Below are 22,170 nucleotides of genomic sequence, written 5' to 3'. Positions count from 1 at the left end.
GCTCACTGGCCCATCCTGACAAAGTGATTCTGCTTGAAGCCCTTGGCTTTGGTACTGAAGCGTTTGTACTCAGTCCAAGAGCCATCCAAAAATATCTTCGGGACTCCCTAGAGGAGTCTCTTGGACATGACTGGAACAGAGTTCTAAAGTTTTCACAAATGTTCTTGAGTTTTTAGCAGAGATATTTAAAAAGCTTTAAGAGGATCATAGATCTGTCTGGTGTTGAAAGAAAGCCTGGTTTGACACCTAAATCATTTTAAACCTGAGCTGAGCCACTCTAATGGTAGCAGGATTTAATATTCTTTTGGGCCCACACTATTAATCTTTGTACGGGCGTGATTGTGTTTTCTCCCAGAGACAACATGGAGTGCTTCTTAATTTTCAAGAATAGAATGGGATGGGAGTTATAGTTAATGTGTCACTGATCAAAGAAAGCGAGACTCTGGCAGTTACTCCAGTTTCTAATTGGTGGTTGGGGATTGCCAAGCCTGTGGGGTATTTAGTAAGGAATGAGAATTACAAATAAATGCTGTGCTGTGCACATGGCTGGTTCACCAAAAGGGTCACTCCCGTATGGGTGGAGGGGCGGTTAAGCAGGGATCACATGCCCAGAAGCCCATGGCAGCAAGGTGTAAATAATGAGCGTGACCCTTGCAGTGAACCAGAGGCCCTCTGCTTGGTCTGGGGGACAGCTCTTCAGCACTAGCCAGTATATGTGCCATGTGGGAATATGGGCCGAGTGTTGTCAGGTGTCCCGATTTTTCAGGAGAAGCCAGAGAAACAGACCTTTGTGTGTGTCTTCCTGATTTCTAAATATATGCAACTGATTCAGATGTTTAAAAAACATGCTTTTGGGCTGGAATTGGCTCATGTTCCATCAATTTGCAACCTCTGATTTAGAGTAGCAGTTCTCAGGAGTGTATATTCAGAGCAACTTGAGTCTGTGCTCCTGGGAATAAAAATATATATAAAAATAGAGTAGCAGTTCTCAAACTTTTTGGTCTCAGGACTCTTTATACTCTAAAAAATTATTAAGGATCTCAAAGGGTTTTTGTTTCTGTGGGTTGTATCTGTTGCCATTTGCCTTATTAAAAATGCAAGTTGAAAATTTTTAAAATAGTTATTTAAGTAATAAACTCATTACATGTTAGCAAAAATAACACATTTCTATGAAAATAACTATACTTTCCAAAACAATAAAATAAAAGAATAGCATTCTTTTACCTTTTTGAAAATAGAAGACAGCTGGATTCCCATATCTGCTGCTTTCATTCTGATGTTGTATATGTTGAGGTTTGGTTGAAGCACATGAAGAAAATCCAACTTCACAGAGATGTATATTTGGGGGAAAAAAGGGATATTTATAGGCTTTTTAGACTGAAAAGGTCTTGAGAACTCCCAGGAGCGTGTATACTATTCTTTGAAAATGGATGCTTTAGAGGAATGAAAATGAGGGTCTCCATTCTTTATCCTTTTATAGAGGAATCCAGAATAGAGGGTATGCCCTGTGGAAGGAAACAAAGATGAACTGTCTGCATATGTGGGAATAGGCTGCTTCTCCGTTTCTGCAGGGTATGAAATTTAGATACAATGCATTCTAGCCAGGCCTGGGGGCTGAGAAATAGGAAATGTTCTGATAAGACCTAAGTGAGTTATTAGCCAGGCGTGGTGGCATGTACCTATAGTCCGAGCTACTCGAGATGCTGAGGCAGGAGGATCTCTTGAGCCCAGGAGTTTGAGGTTGCAGTGAGCTATGATGATGCCACTCCACTCTAGCCTGGGCAACAGAGCAAGACCCTATCTCAAAAATAAATAAATAAATAGAATAATAAAATTTAAAAAAAAGACCTCACTGAGGAGTCTGCAGTATAACTTTGATAGAAATTGTGGAAAGGCAGTGGCTCACGCCTGTAATCCTAGCACTCTGGGAGGCTGAGACGGGCGGATCGTTTGAGCTCAGGAATTTGAGACCAGCCTGAGCAAGAGCGAGACCCCGTCTCTACTAAAAATAGAAAGAAATTGTATGGACAACTAAAAATATATACAGAAAAATTAGCCGGGCATGGTGGCGCATACCTATAGTCCCAGCTACTCGGGAGGCTGAGGCAGAAGGATTGCTTGAGCCCAGGAGTCTGAGGTTGCTCTGAGCTAGGCTGATGCCACAGCACTCTAGCCCAGGCAACAGAGTGAGACTCTGTCTCAAAAAAAAAAAAAAAAAAAAAAATTGTGGAAAGATATTCTCACTTCATTACATTTGCCTTAATTATATTTCTGAAAGTTATTAGAGTTTGTATTAATGGATAGTGGAAAAATATTACACAAAATAGAATTTACACATCTACACAGAGAACACAGAACTCTCACTGTCTCCCTCTCTTTTTTCAATGTAAAATTTTCGTTTGACTTGACCATTAAGATCACCAAAAATGATCTTGAGCAAATTAAAAGACAATTTATTTTGTATTTGGAACTGATGAAATTACTTACCTTAACCTAGAAAACCCAACCCTTTCAAATGTTCCTTTGAAATTATCAGTATTACAAACTTGTACTGCTGTAACCTCTTATTTTTTGTTTAAGGCAGGATTTCTCAGTCCAGGCACTAGTGACATTTGGGCCAGATAATTCTTGTTGTGGAGGCAGTCATTGTAGACTATTTAACACCATTCCTACCAGTAAAATCTTCTGAGATGCCAGTAGCACCCTCCAAGTTGTGACCACCAAAAAATATGTCCAGACATTGCCAGATGTCTCCTAGGGTGCAAATACAGGTTGAGAATCCTGCCTTAAGGTGGTCTAGATTGTTGTTTCTTGTTTAGTATATGTCTCGTCAGACTGCTAAGGAGACTCATAGAAAATGTGACAACTAAGTTACGTCAGTGTCCATAAGCCGTTCTCTGGCCACATCCTTACCTTATCCCTCCTTCTTTCTCTCGTTCTTCTTGGATCTACTCATATTTACACTTTGTTCTCCATACTTTTTTGTTTTTGTTAAGCAGATAAGAAAATCAAGCTGTTTCTTATTAAACCAGATTATTAAGAGGTTTGCCAAAGTGTAAAACAATGTTATTTATCTTACTAATCTTTTTGTGTGGAGGAAATGTTATTTATATTAACATCCAATTGGTTATTTTAAAGTGAATTAATATTTTTAAAATTTCTCAGTTTTAATTTCTAATGTGATAAATATCAATAGCTATAACTCAAATAAACACAAGGTCGTCGGGGTCTGCAATAATTTTAAGAATGTACAGGGGTCTAAGAACAAAAAGTTTGAGAACTGCTGATCTATGAGATCACATATGCATAACATTTTCCCCAGGATCTGGCAGATAAGCACAGTTCAGATCAGCAATCACAGTTCCTGTACAGTAGGAGCATAGGGGAGTGGCGGGAGCTAACATTGACAAGATAGCTTGGGGCTAGATTAGGGAGCGTCTTAGAATTTTTTAAAATTGTGGTAAAATACATATAACATAAAATTTCCCATTAGTAACATTTAGTATATTTGCAGTGTTGTGCAACTGTTACTGTGATCTGTTCCAGAACATTTCCATACATTTTTACCCTGTCTTTCTACTGGTCTGTTCTTCCCTGCCTTCCCTTATTCCTTTTCAGCCAAGACCTGCGTAATTTGTCAGTTCAGTCATGTCCTTGCTGCCATTTTAGAGACTTTGGCCTCCTTGACCCTCTGCTATTCTCCATCCCTGAGTATTTATCTTTTTTCGCTCTGGGGCTAATGAACATTGCTATGGATTATTCAAACCAAACTGCAGACTGTGCTTAACAGGATCCATGAAACCACCTATACCTTGTCTCTGCTGGGCCTTCTTCCGCTCAGCAGTCTTTTGTTTAACTCCTTTTGGTTCCGGTATCATCCTACCCTGGGTAAAGAGATTTTCATTCTCTTTAAGTTTGTAGTATCATGCTTAACTCTTAGTGACGACCTTTCCCCTGCTTCAATGCGATCTGGGACAGGGAAAAGAACTCCCTCAGCTTCCTTCTTCTTGGCCTCCTATTGTTTCTCTGTGTGCTCCTGTTTCCTTCACACAGAATCTGACCCTCTGTTTGGGTTTTGATTACTTTGGATCCCAGTTCCGTCCGCCTTCCCTCTTCCGTGGTTCTTTCTGAAGTATACTCTGCTCTTCTTGAAGACATCCTTATGTTTTCCTAACCTGAAGAAGCCCTTCCTGAACAGTCAAGCTACTATCTTACTTGCCCGCTCTATAATGCCAAACATATTTAAAGAGTATGTACTTATTCTGTCTATTCCTTTTTTTTTTTTTTAAGACAGGGTCTCGCTCTGTCACTCGGGCTGGCATGCAGTGGCATCATCATAGCTCACTGCAACCTCAAACTCCTGACTTTAAGTGATGCTCCCACTTCAGCCTCCCAAAGTGCTGGGATTACAGGCATGAGCCAGTTCCTAGCCTTTACTCATTTCTTTTTGCAACATGACTTCTACTCCCCTCACTCTCTGACATTTTCCTCCCAGAAGTCATTGAGCTGTGCACAGCCCCAGTCCTCTATAAGATCACAGCAATTTTTGACACTGATTACCTCTTCCCTTTTTTGTCTTTTAACTTGGGAAACGCTGTACTCTCTTGGTCCTCTTACTTCCTCACTTGGTTCCTTTCCTTCTCTCTTATACTACTTTCTAGCCTCTGGTTGTAGATGTTTTTCTAAAGCTGTTTTTGACTCTATTAAGAGAGATACCTTAAAATGTACCAAATAATGAGTAATTCTCCCCCTTCTATAATATTAAAATAAGTGGGATTAACAAACTGCGATTCTTGCATATTAAGTCATTCGTACTAAGAACTCTGTGGCCCTTTCTAAGAGAGAAATTGTACATATTGCAAGAATAGAAGACTTTTTGCCATCTACGGCCATACCACCCTGAACGTGCCTGATCTCATCTGATCTCAGAAGCTAAGCAGGTTAGGCCTGGTTAGTACTTGGAGGGCAGAAGATTTTTTGCTAAATTCCTATGAGAAGTCTCTCTCTGACCAGGAATTCTGTTCATTTCTGTTTACTGTTTCAGGTAAAGAATAAGGGGATTGGCCCTTTGTGCCTCAGATAAGATGAGACAGTTGTGATTGGGAATTATCATTAAACATGCCCCAGTGGAAAACGAGTTATGTGGTTGAATTAGGATTCAACAGGCCTACCACAGGCCTTTTAGCCCCAGGAGAGGAGACAGAAAGCATTAAAAACACTTCTGATTTCTTAGAAACCATCATCCAGTCATGGCTAAGAATATCTTCCCGTTTATCTGAGTGAGCTGTGCCAACTAGGGAGGCGTAACTGCTTGGGCATTCAGAATACTGCCACCTTTGGCAGAGAGCTAAAAACTGTGTGGTAGTTTCTGCACAGTGCTTAGCATGACAGTGGAATAAGTGAACAGCAAAGGGCCCTTTGATATGTCTGTATTCTAACACTTCTGCCTCATTATGAATCTTTAAGTACAGCTTGACCCCAAGAGGGGAGTTCCTGAAGTAATCTTGTGTTGCTCTGTCCTGGCTTTCTGGGTGGGCTCATCATCTCTTCCACTTCAGCAGTCATGTCCAGAGCTCCAGTCCTGCCTTCCTCTCTGAAGCTCATAACCCTCATTTTAGGGCCTCCTGAATATCGCCACATGGGTGTCCTATTGGCACTAGATACCCAGTATACCCAATTCCGATTCCATCATCTTCCCCAGAAACCCCAAACTTGTTACTTTACAAGTGTAGTGCAGAGTATCACCTGGATCGTTGTTGTTTTTTTTTTGTTTGTTTTGGAGACAGAATCTCACTCTGTTGCCCAGCCTAGAGTGAGTGCCGTGGCGTCAGCCTAGCTCACAGCAACCTCAAACTCCTGAGCTCAGGGGAGCCTCCTGTCTCAGCCTCCCGAGTAGCTGGGACTACAGGCATGCACCACCATGCCCGGCTAATTTTTTCTATATATATTTTTAGCTGTCCATATAATTTCTTTCTATTTTTAGTAGAGATGGGGTCTCGCTCTTGCTCAGGCTGGTCTCGAACTCCTGAGCTCAAACGATCCGCCCACCTTGGCCTCCTAGAGTGCTAGGATTATAGGCTTGAGCCACCGCGCCCGGCCACCTGGATCGTTGTTGATCTCTAACTCTTGGCCCAGGCTACTACTAGCACATCCAGTGTATGATTTATATTATTTGTGGCAAACGAATGGCAAAAAGGTTCCCCCTCTGAGCAGCTAAATTACAAAAGGCATTTTTTTCTCCAGGTTTACCTTTGAGCCCAGGCTGATGGCTTGATCAGCAAAGCAAGGGCTGGACCTTAGCCACTCTTGAACACTTAGCCTGGCCTTCATGCAGGGCCCAAAGTCCACAACAATTTGCCTGCCTAAGCAGCCCTTCCCTCCCCTCCATTCTAGGCTCTGCTGGCAGATTATTTTGCCCCAAGGTCAGTTCCAGTCTACTTTTGTTCCTGCAGAACAAACAAAAACTCCCACTGTGTTCAGAAAAAAGTCTAAACATCTTAACCTATCACCTAGGCAGAAAAAGCCCAAATGCCTGCTTAGCCTTGTCACTCATGATGGTCATTCATGTGGTTTCTTTCTGCTTGCCCACTTTTATCGTTCTTCTGTTGTATACCACATTCTATCTTCTAGGATATTTGTACGCTTATTTCTCTTTTGAGAGTTTAAGCTCTGAAGGTAGACACAGTATCTTAGTCATCTTTTTGCCTTCTCACAACCAAATTGCAATGCCTTGAATATATGAGTCTTGTATTTACTGTATGTCAAATAGCCAACTTTCCATTCTTCCTAGTGTGAATTTTCTCTAATGATGGAAGCTGCCTCCTTTTTGCCATCCAGGTAGAACAAGGCCTTTGGAGTCAGACTGCTGCTACTTTCTGTACAACTGGGAGAAGTCCTTCAGTCTCTCTGAGCCTCAGTTCTTTGCTGCTAATGGGGATAATAATCATCTCTATTACAGGGAATGACCATAATAATTAAATGAATTCATGTCAAATGCCTGACTTGTAGTAAGCTGCACTTCAGGGATAGCTACTATCCTAAAACTAATAATAATGTTGTGTATCATGATCTAGGTTATCAGTACTAAAGCCAGGTCCAAAGGTGTATGTTAGACCATAACATGTCTGAGTTCAATTACCTAGACTTGTTTGTTTTTTTTAAGTCTCAGTTTTTTCTATTATCTACTCTCTTGCTTAATAAAGTAGACGATATCTAGCCGTTTCATATTGAAGTTATAAATTTCCCTGTACAAATTTAAATGCTAAGCTTACCTGGCCCGTGTTGGGTTGTGTATATTATGTCTGGAAAATCTTTATTCCATTCTGTAGATATGGTGTTGGTCCTGCCACAATGGAAGTGCCCTTTTGAAAATGTCAGCACTGCCCAAAGAACAGGATGATGGCATTTTACAAATCCAAAAGAGCTTCTTGGATGGGTCAGTACTAGTTCTACATTTTGTTCTTGTTTAGTTCTGTTCTTTTTTCCCCAAAAAGCAGGAACAGTTCTTAGTAGTTTTTCTGTTTACCTGCTGGTAGCTTAGTACTAGGGGAATATAATTTATAGTAGTTGTTTTTAATTATTTTGAAAGGAATCAGTATAACATAATCATTAAGAATGTCAACTGCATTGTTTTTAGAGTTGCATGCTAAAGTATTTAGGGGGGAAGGGGCATGATGTCTGTAATGTTAATAATTGTCAAATCTAGGTGGCATATGGCATATGTCACTGTACTATTCTTTTCTACTTTCTGTGTGTTTGAAATTTTTCAAAATAAAAAATTAAACAAAAAACCCCAAAGTGGATGAATTAAAAACCAAAAAAAGGAATAGATTCTGGAGTTAAATTGCCTTGGTCCAAATCATGGCTCTGTCAGCTTGATCATCTTAAGCCAGGTAGTTCTACCCTGGTTATCTCCATTTCCACATCTGTTGGCTGGGAACAGCAGTCCTACAGCAGTTACCTTATAGGTGAGGGTTAGATGGGAGGATACCTGCATAGCCCTTAACAGATTGTGGCACATAGTAAGTGCTCAGGAAAAATAAGCTATTTTAAATTCGTGTTTGCTCTTCTAATCTTGTGTTACTTTTTGATACCTAGAATCTACAAGACCATCCACAGGCCACCCTATGAAATTGTTAAAACTGAAGACCTGTCAGGCAGCTTCCTGTCCCTGCAGGAAATCCAGACTGCATACTCTAAATTTAAACAGCTATTTCTGATAGGTAAGAAGAATGCTGAGCAAAAACTTCCTGTCAAATAGGGAAAGACATGCCACGTGGATCAGGTGAAAGTTGTTGTCTTTTCCCTGGGTTCTTTATGGTAGTACACAGAGGCTCAGGGCAGCGATGTGAAGCCAAGCGGCCAGCTGCCGTTGCCACGCCCCCGTCTCCATGTCTCCAGGCTTTCCCCGCCCGCTTCCGTGTCCTGGCAGTGATCACACAGCCACCTCCTCTTCTCCCCTTTCCCCAGCACACCAGTTGCCCAGTGGTGAGCATTTTTGGCTTCTCCCTTTAAAAGTTTTTGAACCTTTTTCTACCTTGGACTTAGGAATAGCAGCCTGGGTGTCAACTATTTCTGCCAAACGCATGTTACTCTCTTTGTTGAATTACAGGGTGAACCATGGCTTTGTGTATGTCATGTAGGCATTTCTTATTTCAGCAGTAAAGATCTCTTTTTAACTGTCATACCCTTCTAGGGGCCTACAGTTCAAAAACCGTTTCAGCTGAAGTGTTGAAATGCCCTTTGCTTGAAATGGAGTCTCGGGCCTAGATTCTGCAGCTCGAGTCTAAGACTGTTAATCCACACAGCTCAGTTGAGTAGCACAGGTTTTTTTGTGACAGGTGTGTCAGCGAACAATGACCTGACGTCTTAATTCTTTTTTCCTTTTTCAGATAACAGTACTGAATTTTGGGACACAGATATAAAATGGTTTTCTCTGTTGGAAAGTAGCAGCTGGCTTGACATAATCAGGTATTTCAAGCCATTATTTTGCTCATGAATTTTACAGTTGTCTAATTCAAAGTAGTAAAGCAAATTGACAATCTGACAGTTTGATATTTCAAAATTAAATATTCTTAGATCACATATTCTGTTCAGGGCTCAGCTAGATTTTACATTTGTGACTTATGTCTGTGCACATTTAATAGAAATTTACAAACATCCTACCTGCTTATAAGGAGATATACTCTATTGACAGAAAAGGACTTGACAACCCAAAATTATAATTGAGGCAGCAGTGCTGGCCTCCAGGGAGGAAGGGGGGGTGAGAATAGGAGAGATAATGACTCTTCACTGAATACCTTTTTGAATTTTGTGTCTTATATACGTATTACCTGTTCAAATGCTTTTTAAACATTATCATGATTAATGTCAGTTAGTCTTGTTTGGTTTGGTTAGGTTGGCGGTCCCAGAGAAGAGCATTATATTGCCTTTCCTACTTCATATATTGACTAGCCCCTCTCTGTTGCCATTAAATAGAGGATATGGCAAAGGAAGGTGCAAAACAGAATGATGATGGGGAAGAGAATAGCTCCACCTTAGGCCACGTTTGAGGAAAGGGAGGAATGCTTCCTTCCTCCTCACACACACTCACTTCTGCAGTGAGTACTGTGGGAAGGAACATAACAGGATATGCTTTGAATATCCTGTTATATATCCCATGATTTGAATATATAATGGAAAACAGTGATAAATTTTATCAAAGAAAAACATCACAGGGCGGGCGGGGAAGGGTGAGCATCCCTACCCAGGTGAACTGTCAGGGTGTGGGGAGGGAGGGTTGCGGGGGGCCGGAGGGGCACCACTGCAAGCAGAGGGCAGCATATGTGAAGGACCCTAGGTCTACGCTGGGACGCGTCGAAGCTGCATGTGGTGGCAACAGACTCAAAGGGAATAATATATGTAGAGAGAGGGAGACACAAAGGATTTCTGAACATATTAGATCTTTTCAGATCACTTTGAATAAAACAATGAGACATGCCTCACATTCTGCAGGTGGGGGTGTTTATAGGCGTTACTGGGGTTCACCGGCAGACTCGGATCTGAGTTTTCAACGAGAATGTCTAGTGTAGAAATTACCTAGGAGCATTTTAACATCAATTTTGGGATTCCCTTCTGAGAATGTTCAGTTTCTAATAAGTATGAATGTCTCCCGGTATCTGAATAGTGTAAACAGTAATTAGTTTCTTTTCTGGAGGATTTTAGCATGAAAAAATAAATGAGAGGAAAAACTGAAGATTAATTCAGACTATCTGTAAACTACTTGTTTGTTACCAAGCTGAAGAACTAATGCCCCCTTTTCTTATCTTTTTCCTATTCAGACGTTGCCTGAAAAAAGCAATAGAGATTACAGAATGCATGGAAGCACAAAACATGAACATTCTTCTTTTAGGTAATATATTTAAAGCACAAAGGATTATTTCTATTTTCCTTCACTTGAGATTCAATTTTTGTACATGTAGCTTTATGTATTTGGAATTATCTTATAAAAGGAGCGAGCTATTGTAGAAATCCTTCCCATTCCTTTCTCCCTAACCTTGGAATCCTTTGCCTTGGATTTTAGCATTGCAGTTTAAAATAAAATTCTTTCACTTGGAACTTGGCAGACCTATTCATAGCCCAAGAAGGAATTGTTTGGTATCTTTACCAAAGCTCACATTTCTTAATGTTTTGAATTTTGTTTTATATTAACTCAGCTTGGTTAAAGTTAAAATCTTTTGGTAATCCTTTATATAAAGAGACCGTGGATGATTTAATTGTTATTTTTATATCTTCGTGTTTGGCAGCTTTCTACAGTTACCATGGAAACTTGGTGGGCCATGATTTTCTCTTCCTCAGTGGGCTTAACTTGCTGTACATGACACATTCAGAATGTGCAAAAGCAAGTGTAAACCACCATGCAAAAAAGATTGGTGCTATTACAGGTTACATATGAGCTAAAAAGTTACCTGCTGTTTATATAGCCCCACACTACACATTAGGTAGATTATCTCATGCTTATACCCCCAAGCTTTTCTCATTTCTCCGATATTCTCCGTAGCTGTTGGGCCTTAGATCCTAAGGGCAGGTGGAAAATGTGTATTGCTGTGGCTTTGTTGATCTGATGCTGGCTCCGCTGACTTAGATTTGAATACATTTATTGAGTATCTGCCATGTGCAGAGCCCTGTAACTTGTGCCTTCTAGAAGTTTACAGCCTAATGGGGAGAGTTGCCTTCAGCATGTTATTGAAAAAGACCTAACCAAAAATGACAGAGCAGAGCATTATCCTAAGTACTAAGTAACTGGTGAAAAGGAGGAGAGAGAGAGATTGGCGGTCTGAGAGATGGAGGGACCCAGAGCCGAACCGCACTGATCAGAGTTGCATACAATGAAAACTGAGTCTTCGACTCATGGAACTGAGGTGTCCCTCACTCCTAGGTGAACTGCTGAATTATTTGTCCTCTAAAATCTCATTTTCTAGCCACTCTTCCTGTCACCCACAGGTATACTATTTACACCCTTCAAATACAAGGGGGAAGATTCCCTTAAAAATGAAACTTGTTTTGAAAACTGATAGCACTAGAAGACAAAAATTTGTTTCTTTTAAACACGTGTCTTCCATAATTGAGGTTTGTTCTCTGGAATAGACAGGTGTAAGCCCGGACCTGTAGTGCTTCGTGATTGCAGGGGTCAGGATGAAAGAGCACAGTATGAAACCTCCCTAGTTATAATTCATTCCCAAGTTTCTCTGACCCCAGTAATGCTAGTACCATGGACATTTTTAAAAAGCAACTTGAGTTGCACTTATTTTGTATAGAAGAAACCGTGGAGACATAAACCCTGGCTTTTAGGATCTTAAAACTAAGACAAATTGCATAGATATAGATGTGTATTTTTATTTGCTGTAAGTCATGAATGTTAAACAAGTATGTGAATAGACTTTTCATCATAGGGGTTTTGGAAAGTGCATTTCAGGTGGGCATGTGGAAGTAGACCAAGGAGAATTTCTCCCCTAGGCTAAGCAAGGAGAAGCAGGCACCTTAGTGCTCTTTAAACATGAAAGGAGAAAGAGCCTTGGGGCTGAAAATAAGAGATCATTTTGGTACAGCCCAGAAATATTAAACTTTCTCCAACACAGAGCGAGTGAGGACTTTAGGAGTAGAGGAAAGGAGCTCTGAGATGAGCCCAAGGTGCAGCCAAGCTGTGAAACAGTGAGTTCCCTTAACACCCCAGGAGGGAAGGGCTCTAGATGTGGTCTGCGGAGCCCAGCAGGTCATCATATGGGTGATTTAGCTCTCATTGTGTGGCACACCTAGAGGCCCATGTGCTGAAAGTGGATTTGCAATGCTGCATTTATTCATTCAGTCAACAAATCCATATTTAGTACCAGTATATGCCAGAACCTGTACTAGACAGACTAGAAGCAAATTGTCTTTCAGTCTGAAAATATTACCCTGCTTTTCATTGGCTCTTGCTTTCAAGGAATAGGAGTGTGACCATTAATGGCAGACCTTGGTGTTGTGAACCCTATTTTTAACTGTGCAAGCAAGAGCGCTCTGCAGCTTTTTAACACATTTTGCCCTCCTTCCTCTTTGCTCTGCTGCTGGGCCCCTCCTAGAGGAGAACGCATCCGACCTCTGCTGCCTCATTTCCTCTCTGGTGCAAGTGATGATGGACCCCCACTGCAGAACCAGGATTGGTTTCCAGAGCCTTGTCCAGAAGGAGTGGGTCATGGGTGGCCACTGTTTCTTGGATCGCTGCAACCACCTCCGCCAGAGTGACAAAGAGGAGGTGAGTTCCCACAGTCGGACTGTTTCCGTCACGGGGAGAACTGCTCAGCCTCTCATTTAACACCTGTCTTCAGATGGAGCACTGCTGCTTGCAAAGTGCATGCGCTACAGGTCTGTCAGGAAAACTGGGGTCAGTTCATTGTGTGATGACTTTGGGTGCTTTAAATAATACTGAAACCCTTCCTAGAGAAAAAAAGATACCAGTGTGTTCAGAGGCTTCTCTTCTAAATTGTGTACACCAGGGTGTATTTATATATACATATATGTCATGGTGGAAGTAATATTGATTTATAAAACTTAAATATAAAGTAACTCAGAGGGCCTTCTACAATTTCTACTAAGTTAACCTTTGCAATAAATGGATCTTCAGTGCAGGTTTCCTACAGGAAATATAGATTGAGCATCCCTTATCTGAAATGCCTGGGACCAGTGGTGTTTCGGATGTTTTTGGATTTTGGAATGTTTACATTATATTACCAATTGAGTATCCCTGATCCAAAAATCCAAAATTTGAAATGATCCAGTGAGCATTTCCTTTGAGTGTTATGTCAGCACTAAAAAAGTTTCGGATTCTGGAGCATTTCAGATTTTGGGTTTTTGGATTAGGTATACTCAATGTGTACATAATAACATGAAGTAAATTTTCCTTGGGCATAAACCTTTTCAAAATGAAGCATACGGTTATGTTAATGCTGTCCCTCACCAGGGCCTTAGCAGTAATATGTGTAGGGCTGTGCCCCCGCCACTTCTGCTTCTCTCTGGCTGAGTCACTCCAGGCCTTGGCCTCTGAGTTCATGCACAGGAGAATTAGTGTTGTAGATCACTTACAGAAAATAAGCCTCCCAAATTGTGGTGTGCTTGTCTAGGTGGCAAGTGTATAAACTCCTTTGGCTGCCTTATTGATGATTAGTGGAAGGAAAAATGAAAACAAACTTTCTTCAATTAAATCACCTGCAGAGCTGACGTGTGCTGGTAGCGTGACTCGTGGTTTTTCTTCCTCTAGGTAATCAACATGTCTGTCTGTGGTGCAGAAGGCTTGACACAGCATGCTGCAGGAATGAGAGCCATGGCTCCTGCCTTTAATGGCTTGGCAGGTTCCTGGGGTAACCCAGGCCTCTCTCACTCAGCCAGGTGGCTTCTTTCAGGCCTGGCCTGTACTCATCTGTGTCCCATTGAGCTGGATAGAAATCACCATCCTTCAGTCTTAGTAGGGACTTTGAGGAACTAATTTGAAAGGTTGATGGGATTCACATAAGATGATAGACAGAGCTGACAGTGTCAAGAGAAGTGTGTTTATCTGAGAAAAGGGAGAGTGATAGGCACCATGTCTAATGGGAAACAGTCCGAGAGAAAACCCGATCTGCTGTTGACCCAGCCCTTGAAGAAGTCCCTCATGTTTTCTGAGCTCATTTCCCTTACTATACGATGAGGTCTAAATGTTTTCCACTCTGTTTAATGATATTGTGCATAAAATGAGGTATGAAATAAATATAGTTCTGTATAAATATTTCTTAACATTTTAACATCAACATATTAGAGTTTTGAAGGAAAACGGGCTAGCTAATTTATGATACAGTTGTGATATAATTTGTGATATAATCAAAGTCCAGTGCACTGGACTTTGATTTAAGAGCTGGATTCCCCTTCACCTCTCTCTTATGAGCTCTGGGTGCGACTTTTGGGCCAGCCTCTTGTGATCTCTAATCTTTTGTTTCCTCCTCTATATAGCGAGAGACTAACGTAGCTTCTCCACCCACCTGGCAGGGTCACTGGTGAATCAAGGAAGATAAGCACTTTGTAAATGATAACACATCAGAGAAATTACTCTCTCTACTAATCAAGAGCTCACCTCTGGGTAGCTAATAAAGGAGACTCATGGATTTAAAAAATATATATTTGTGGCAGCGCTGGGCATGGTGGCTCATGCAGTCCTAGCACTCTGCGAGGCTGAGGAGGGAGGATTACTTAAGGTCAGGAGTTTGAGACCAGCCTGAGCAAGAGTGAGACCTATCTCTACTAAAAAAATAGAAAAGATTAGCTGGGTGTGGTGGTGTGCACCTGTATTCCCAGCTTCTCGGGAAGCTGAGGCAAGAGGATCACTTAAGCCCAGGAGTTTGAGGTTGCTGGGAGCTATGATGACGCCACTGCACTCTAGCCTGGGCAACAGAATGAGACTCTGTCTCAAAAAAAAAAAAAAATACATTTGTGAAAAAACTCATTTTTATAGCCGCTGCCTTCTTTCCCATCCCTTTGTCTTCTGGGCCCTCATTGCGGGAGATGGAGAGGGGGAGGCTTCTCATTTCAGCTCAGTCTCCAGGACCGGTCCGTGACCATAGTTGTATGGACAAGCAGGGGGGATAGAAGTTTTTTTCCCCATAATTTTTTATTGACAAAATTCAAAATAACAATCATAATTGAGTGCAATTTCTTGTACTACAGCTCTACTAATGAGAAGACTGGAATTCTTTTGGGGGAAGATAACATTTCACTTATTTGGGATTCTAAGTTAGTGTTCTCTATTATCAAAATCAATTGCAAATGCTCATCTGTTAATGCTGGCCCATAATGAAATTTTTACATATTTCATCTTTGAAATGTCTTTGACACAAATAGGTATTGCCAGATATTGACATTAATCTCTAAGTACGTGATTTCAATTGAGCATGTTTATTGCTTGGAATGGGATGGGTGTACTGTGTTTCCCAGGGAATATGGTGCTCAGAGGTGGTTACTCCACAGCTTAGAGATGGCTGCCCCTGAGCTCAGGCCAGCTTGCACTGGGCTCTGTGCCCACTGAGTAACGTGTATCTTGTTTTCACGTAGGTTCCTGTGTTCCTGCTTTTCTTAGATTGTGTCTGGCAGCTGGTACACCAGCATCCTCCAGCGTTTGAATTCACAGAGACTTACCTGACTGTTTTGTCAGACAGCCTGTACATTCCTATTTTTAGCACCTTCTTCTTCAATTCGCCTCATCAAAAAGATACTAACGTGGTAAGATCCCTCTTATGAACCTGTGTATTAAAGAAGCTCCATCTCACAAGTAGGATGCAATAACATTGATGCTAAAAGTGGTATTTGTTTACCACTGACTGTATGCCAGGCATTGTCCTAAGTGCTTTCTAGGTGTTACTATTTAATCCTCATAGCACCCTGTGGGTGTGCATCGTTATTATCCCTGAGGAAGCTGAGGCACTCAGTGCTGCTGACCAGCCTTCTGCTGGCTGCGGGGCGCTGGAGCTCGGAGGATGACCAAATCCCACAGCGGAGGGGGAACGACAGAACCTAGGCTTCCGAGTCACACAGCTCTGGTTTCAGGGCCCAGCTCTGTGACTTACCAGCTTTGTGCCCTTGGGCAGTTCACTTCAGCTTTCTGAGCCTCAGTTTCTTCAAATGTAAAATTGGATGAATAATAGTTACCTGGCAAGACTATGGAAGTGCCCAGCACGGTGCTGGCATATAGTCCACAGAAGGTAAGCATCCTTCTTACCCTCCTTCCATCTGAAAGCGTTTAGTGAATAACCACTGGTAGCCTCAGCCGCTAAAAATGAAGTACCCATGAATATTCATGTTCAGGGCAGGGCAGGAGTGCCCTTCCTGGTGCTCATTTCTCAGAATTATGTGTTTGCCTTCCTCACCCCTCCCTGGAAGCCATCGTGACCTGTGCTTGTCTTGGCAGGGCAGGGGAAGCCAGGATCCACAAAGCAAGCCTTTGAATCTGCTCTCCGTGTGGGACTGGTCTGTACAGTTTGAACCCAAAGCCCAGACGTTGCTCAAAAACCCTCTCTACGTGGAAAAGCCAAAACTGGACAAAGGCCAACGGAAAGGAATGCGTTTCAAAGTAAGATGTCCACATGTCTAACCCCTGCGTCTGCGCCAGGTCCCATGTGTATAAGGATAAAATTTACCTATGGATTCTGTCTGCCAGTGTGTGTTTTACCCCTGGAAACGGTCTGCAGACTCGAGATTTCTAACAGGCAAATTGTCAGAGCCCATTAGAGTCCTTTGCTTTCAGCAAATTGGCCTTTGCCCTAATGAGACTTGGCCATTTGCTGAGTGTCACTAAGGGTGCTGCTGCTGTAGTCGAGCTGTGTGGGATCATGCCTCTCACCCCTACCTGTGTGTGGTTAGCAGAGTAAAAGGAACATTGATCGTGTGGGTTTTTCTCAGCAGATATCAGTAAGACTTTTTTCATGGGCTGTACATATAAACCAGGGGTTGAGAAGCTTTCTGTCAAGGGCTGTGCGGTCTCTGTCGCAACCACCCTACTCTACTGTTGTAGCACCGCAGTAGCCCTAGACAGTAGGTGAACAGATGGGCATAGACTGTTCCAATATTTACGAAAATAGGTGCCAGGCCAGATTTAGCCCAAGGGCTGCCAGTTTGCTGACCCATGTTATGAACCACAAATGTCAAAGATTTGTTTTTCCCTTCAGATGTTTGTCCCTGATTTTACTAGTTGCTAAACCCCGAAGTTCTCTAACTGATAAGTTATTTAAATGCTATTTCCTAGCTTTGTCTCTAGGCCCAGAATTTCTCTGCCACAAAGGGGAGAGCAGTGATAGCAAACCCAAGTCGGTGTGTATCACGCCTTCTCTCCTGCCATCCTGAGCCCACCTGGTGGTCTTCAGGGGCTGCAGGGAGCCTGGCCAGTGCTGGTGTGGGAGTTGATTCCATTCTAAAGATGACTGGGTGAGCCATAGCCAGAAGTCAGAGACGATGTTGGCTGCTGATTGACTTAGAATTGCCACTCTGCCCTTTTAGGGGTCCTTAGGCCAGGGTGGATGTTTCCCCTTTCTGGTTCACCTTGTTTCTGCCAGTTTGACCCAAATTGCCCTGAGCCCTGGAGCAATTTGTCCAGAGATCAGTTTTTCTTCAGTGTGTTGTGCCCCCTGGTGGCTGTATGTACATCCTCACGGGTGCCAGGTTAGTCACAGAACTGCGTGCCAGAGTTGCAAGGGACCTCAGAGACAGCGAGGCCCACTCCTTACTTTACAGGAGAGGAAACTAAGGCTCCTCTTTCTAAGAATAGAGTTCATTTCTCTCCTCAGACTTAGTTTTTCTAATTGTCCCTTCTCCTTGTAGATAGGGGCAGACAGCCTCGGCTCCAAGAGTAGGTTGGTAGGAGAGGTTTGAGCAGAAGGGTTAGAGAATTTCTGATTGTACTAGAACAGAATCAGAACTGGGGCAACGAGGAGCTTTGAAGTGTTTGGGTAAGAAGACCAGATTTCGAGTGATGGCACCAGGTGGAGTGGACCAGGGGCCTTAAGGACGTGCTGTGGAACGAGGAAAGCTGAGGCTGACTAGCATGCAGGCTGCTCTGTGAACTGCCAGCGAGGGGCAGGAGGCCACTGCGTGTGCAGCCTCAACTTCAGCTGCAGGCCGTGAAGCCTGTGCTGCTCCCACCTTGGCCTGCTCCTTTCCCTTAGGAGACTGAGAGAACCCAGCTTCCAAGACAAGGAGAGTTTAAGAGCCCAGGCTCTGGAGCCAGACTGTTTGAAAACAGCTTTGGCACTTGGTAGCTGGTGCCTTTGGCAGATTACTTAACCCCTGTGCCTTAGTTTCCTCATTTGTTAAATGGGGCAGTAATAGTGACTTTGAGAATTAGGGCCATCGATGCACATAAAGCACTGAGCACAGAACCTGGCAGGCGGTAAGCACTTGGTGACTGACGGGTTTCATCTGCGTTCCTCGGCCACCTGCCCTGCCTGACACGTCTTGTCTGCTGAGAAGAAGAGGGGCCGCTGACTCCTGGCCTTCATCTCTCCTGTCCTCGGATGGAGAGCCAGAAATCCTGGTCATCTCTGAGTTGTGGTCTTCTGTATGCTTTTGCTTTCTTTTTTATATTTTTATGTCACATTCCATAATAAGAAAATATTTCATTTATAATATTTTTTACAAGGAAGAACCACTGGCAGAAATATATTAGAGAGTTCTGGGGCTAGCCTGAAAGTAAGTGCTTTATCTGTTCTTACTTTGAGTGAACATCTCAGGAGCAGAAGATTTGAGGAGAAATAGCTTATCCCACCTTTTTTTTTAACCTTCTCCTTTGGGCAGTGGGGAATTCTTGTGACCTTCTGACCACTTTACCCATCTTCACATTTTCACGGTGCACCCCAAAATAACACTCTGCTTTGGCCGCAGAGAGAATTACCAAGGAGGAAAAAAATGTAAATGCTCTCAAGCTTTCTACTCCATGCAGGTTGTCAGACAAGAACGTCTGGCCAGCTTAGCTGGTTCCTCAAATTCCTTTGCTCCCACCTGCCTCTGTTTTCTTTGTGCAGAAGAATCTTTATGACTTAGGCTTATACTCGCACTGGATGCCTGATAAGCTGCTAAGTTATTTCATCCACGTGATGGGATCTTCAGGTGGTTAGCCCTGCTTCCTTGCAGGTGTTCAGAGTATCATAGAGGTTAACAGCCCTAAAGTTTCTCAAAGGAGAAACATCTTGCTTCCTTCGAGACATGAATAGGCATGTTCTGAATTCCCCTAAATCATTAACCTGTCTTAAGTTAAACGGCCTTTTCAGTACTTGTGTCCTTGGGTACTCCTGTGATGGTGGAGGAGGGCACCGAAAGCTCCCCTCTGTGTGGCAACATGCCTCTGCTCAGCTGCCACATGCACCTGGTTTCCCACACTTATTTCCGATACAGCGATACAGCGTGGGAATCAACAGGAACCCCTTCCTTTGCATGTGACGGCATTTCCATGCGTATGCATTCTCGGGGCCATCCTCATGTCTCTTGATACTCGTTAAAGGAGGATTATGCCCTTTTTTTAATGGTAACAATTGTAACTGTGGCTCTGAATGTTAACCAGAGATTTTTATTTGTGTTTTCTCTCAAAGCATCAACGACAACTTTCTTTGCCACTCACCCAATCTAAGTCGTCTCCCAAAAGAGGATTTTTCAGGGAAGAAACAGATCATTTAATTAAAAACCTTCTGGGCAAGAGAATTAGCAAACTTATTAATTCTTCTGATGATCTGCAAGACAACTTTCGAGAGTTCTATGACAGCTGGCACAGCAAGCCCACTGACTACCATGGTTTGTTGTTGCCTCACATAGAGGGACCAGAAATCAGAGTCTGGGCCCAACGCTACTTGCGTTGGATTCCAGAAGCCCAAATCCTAGGTGGTGGCACAGTGGCCACTATGAGCAAACTCTTGGAAATGATGGAGGAAGTCCAGAGCTTACAAGAGAAAATCGACGAGAGACACCACAGCCAGGAGGCCCCCCAGGCAGAGCCCCCCTGCCTGCTGAGGAACTCTGCCCGGCTGTCCTCTTTGTTTCCCTTTGCTTTGCTGCAGCGACATTCCTCCAAGCCCGTCTTGCCCACCAGTGGCTGGAAAGCTTTGGGAGATGAGGAAGATTTGGCCAAACGAGAAGATGAGTTTGTGGATCTAGGGGATGTGTGACCTATTTGCTGAATGATTGTGAAAGAGGAGTGTGGGAGATTGGGACAGTTGATCCCTGGATTTGAGTCACGCTGCAGCTAATGCTGGGAGGGCCATTAGCCCAGCGCTCTGTTGGAGTAAACCTGGGCCTTCAGGAAAAGAGCTGGTTCTCATTATTTTTCATGGTTCTGAAAGACTATGCTATGCAATTAAAAGTATTATTAATTGAAAAGAATTACTACTTGACCCATAATAGGACTGTGGCCGTTTTCTGATGCCTAAGTATTACATAGAACCTGCACTGGCCAGTTTACAAATGGGAAGGGCTTCGCTAAGATATTCTTGGACTTGATGCTTTCTTCAGATCCTTTCTGTGCCAAGATAAATTTACCCAGTCATTGGGAATAGTAAGTTTCTCTGTAACCTATCTCAGTTGGGAGCAAGTTCAGCTTTATGTGCTGTTTAAATGGCAGATTGAAAGATTCAAACAGAGGTATTAAGATATATGGCGTTTACTTAAATCATAGCATTTTTCCTTTCTGTGTCCTCTTGCCTATGGAAAAGCTGGGAGATTCCACCAGTGTCACCTATCCTGACACTTCAGATCATCCCCCCTCCTTCATAGGCTGTGTCACTTTGCATGTGGGTGGTGAGCTAGCCAGTACCCGCCCTCTCTCCTCTGCTGACAGCTCCGGGTCTTTCCTCTGCCTGCTCAGTACTGCGCCCCACTGTCCCGCCACTGTCCCCCACTGTCCCTCGCACTCCCTGCCTTGGGGCACGTAGTCCCAGCGTCTTGCTGCTAAACCAGTTGGTTAAACTGGGGAATCTCTTTGTTTGCCCAGAGGAGCTCCCATTCCTCAGTGTTAGGAGTGAATTGCTTCGCCGTGTTCTGATCTGCTCCCCAGGCTTTGGGGCACCTGTGACTGTGCGTCTCTGCAGCCCCTCAGCCGCTTCCTTGAGTTTTGTTACCTTTACAGACTGATGGGGTTGGGTCACTTTTGAATGTGGCTCTCATAGGAAAGTAGTTAAACATAAATATCAGAAGTGATTATCATATAATACCTCAGTGATTTAAAAAGCCATAGAAGAAACTTGACTATGCCTGGTCACCTTCTTGGATCTGCTGTCTAAATTATATATATATATATATATATATATTTTCTTTTTTCTTTTTTAATTGCAGAAAAGTATACTTTGTAAGGATCAGTTTTTTCATTCTCAACAGAACCCTGTCAAATCCCACAAAAGAAAGGGGAAAAAACCTCATGTTAGAATGTTTTAAATTGAATGTTTGCCTTTTATACACATTTGCTCTCCAGTATGGATCCCAATTTGAATGTTACATGTTTAGAAAAACTTTCAGTTGCTCAAGGGCAATAAGAAATTTTGAAACGATTGACAAGGAGGAGTTTCTAGGTTTGCACTGAATCGTCTTTTATACATACACGTTGTTTTGCTGTGCTCCCCATTCCGTGTTAACACACGAGCCAGGGTGATCTGTTAAGATGACAGAAGCTGAGGGGAGGGCAGGATTCACTCATCTGGGCCCAAACACGTGCTCAGTCTTGATTGCCTTAAGAGTTGCTAGCAAGGTCAGTGTTAGGCTTGCAATAGGGATTTTTGAAATACACTAACTAGTTCCTTAGCTACCTTCACATACCTTCCGTGGGCCTTTTTAAGTTAGCACTAACCTCCACTTCTCTGCCCCATTGCCTCCCAGACACAACTATGGAGCTAAATATTTTTGTTACCATATTATAACCTGACACTTTATATGGTAGCCTCTCCAGTCTTAGAATTTTCATTCCAAAAATGCCCGGTGTGATGCTTTATACTCCACAAGTATGGTTTAAAGGCACAAGGTCATGGCCCTTGTCATAGCAGTTGAATGTGCATTGAAATATTTTTCTATGATTTTTTAAAAAAAATTACAATAGAAAAGTAAGCTGTTGTAACATGGTAAGGTCATGACAAGTTTTGTATTTATATTTGAAATCAGATTTCTATA

The 22,170-nt window shown here is 42.7% G+C and overlaps 1 protein-coding gene across 3 annotated transcripts in view; it reads left to right on the top strand.

The window, feature by feature from the left end:
- The window catches only part of MTMR12 (myotubularin related protein 12), a 68,774-nt gene extending 47,516 nt beyond the window's left edge, over positions 1–21,258 (top strand). Inside the window, exons 9-16 of one of the 3 annotated variants that reach the window (XM_069492050.1) lie at positions 7,329–7,435; positions 8,098–8,222; positions 8,892–8,970; positions 10,320–10,390; positions 12,597–12,769; positions 15,592–15,759; positions 16,445–16,606; positions 19,614–21,258. In XM_069492050.1, coding sequence (XP_069348151.1) covers positions 7,329–7,435; positions 8,098–8,222; positions 8,892–8,970; positions 10,320–10,390; positions 12,597–12,769; positions 15,592–15,759; positions 16,445–16,606; positions 19,614–20,183 — 1,455 coding nt within the window. In that variant the 3' untranslated portion in view covers positions 20,184–21,258. The remainder of the gene's footprint in view (positions 1–7,328; positions 7,436–8,097; positions 8,223–8,891; positions 8,971–10,319; positions 10,391–12,596; positions 12,770–15,591; positions 15,760–16,444; positions 16,607–19,613) is intronic. The other 2 variants (XM_069492051.1, XM_069492052.1) reach the window with 2 other exon arrangements.
- The last annotated feature ends 912 nt before the right edge of the window (positions 21,259–22,170 follow it).

The sequence above is a fragment of the Eulemur rufifrons genome, chromosome 17 (assembly GCF_041146395.1).
Source record: "Eulemur rufifrons isolate Redbay chromosome 17, OSU_ERuf_1, whole genome shotgun sequence".
Taxonomy (NCBI): Eukaryota; Metazoa; Chordata; class Mammalia; order Primates; family Lemuridae; genus Eulemur; species Eulemur rufifrons.
Note: the sequence above shows the minus strand (reverse complement) of the source record. Positions and strands in the feature narration are given on the sequence as shown.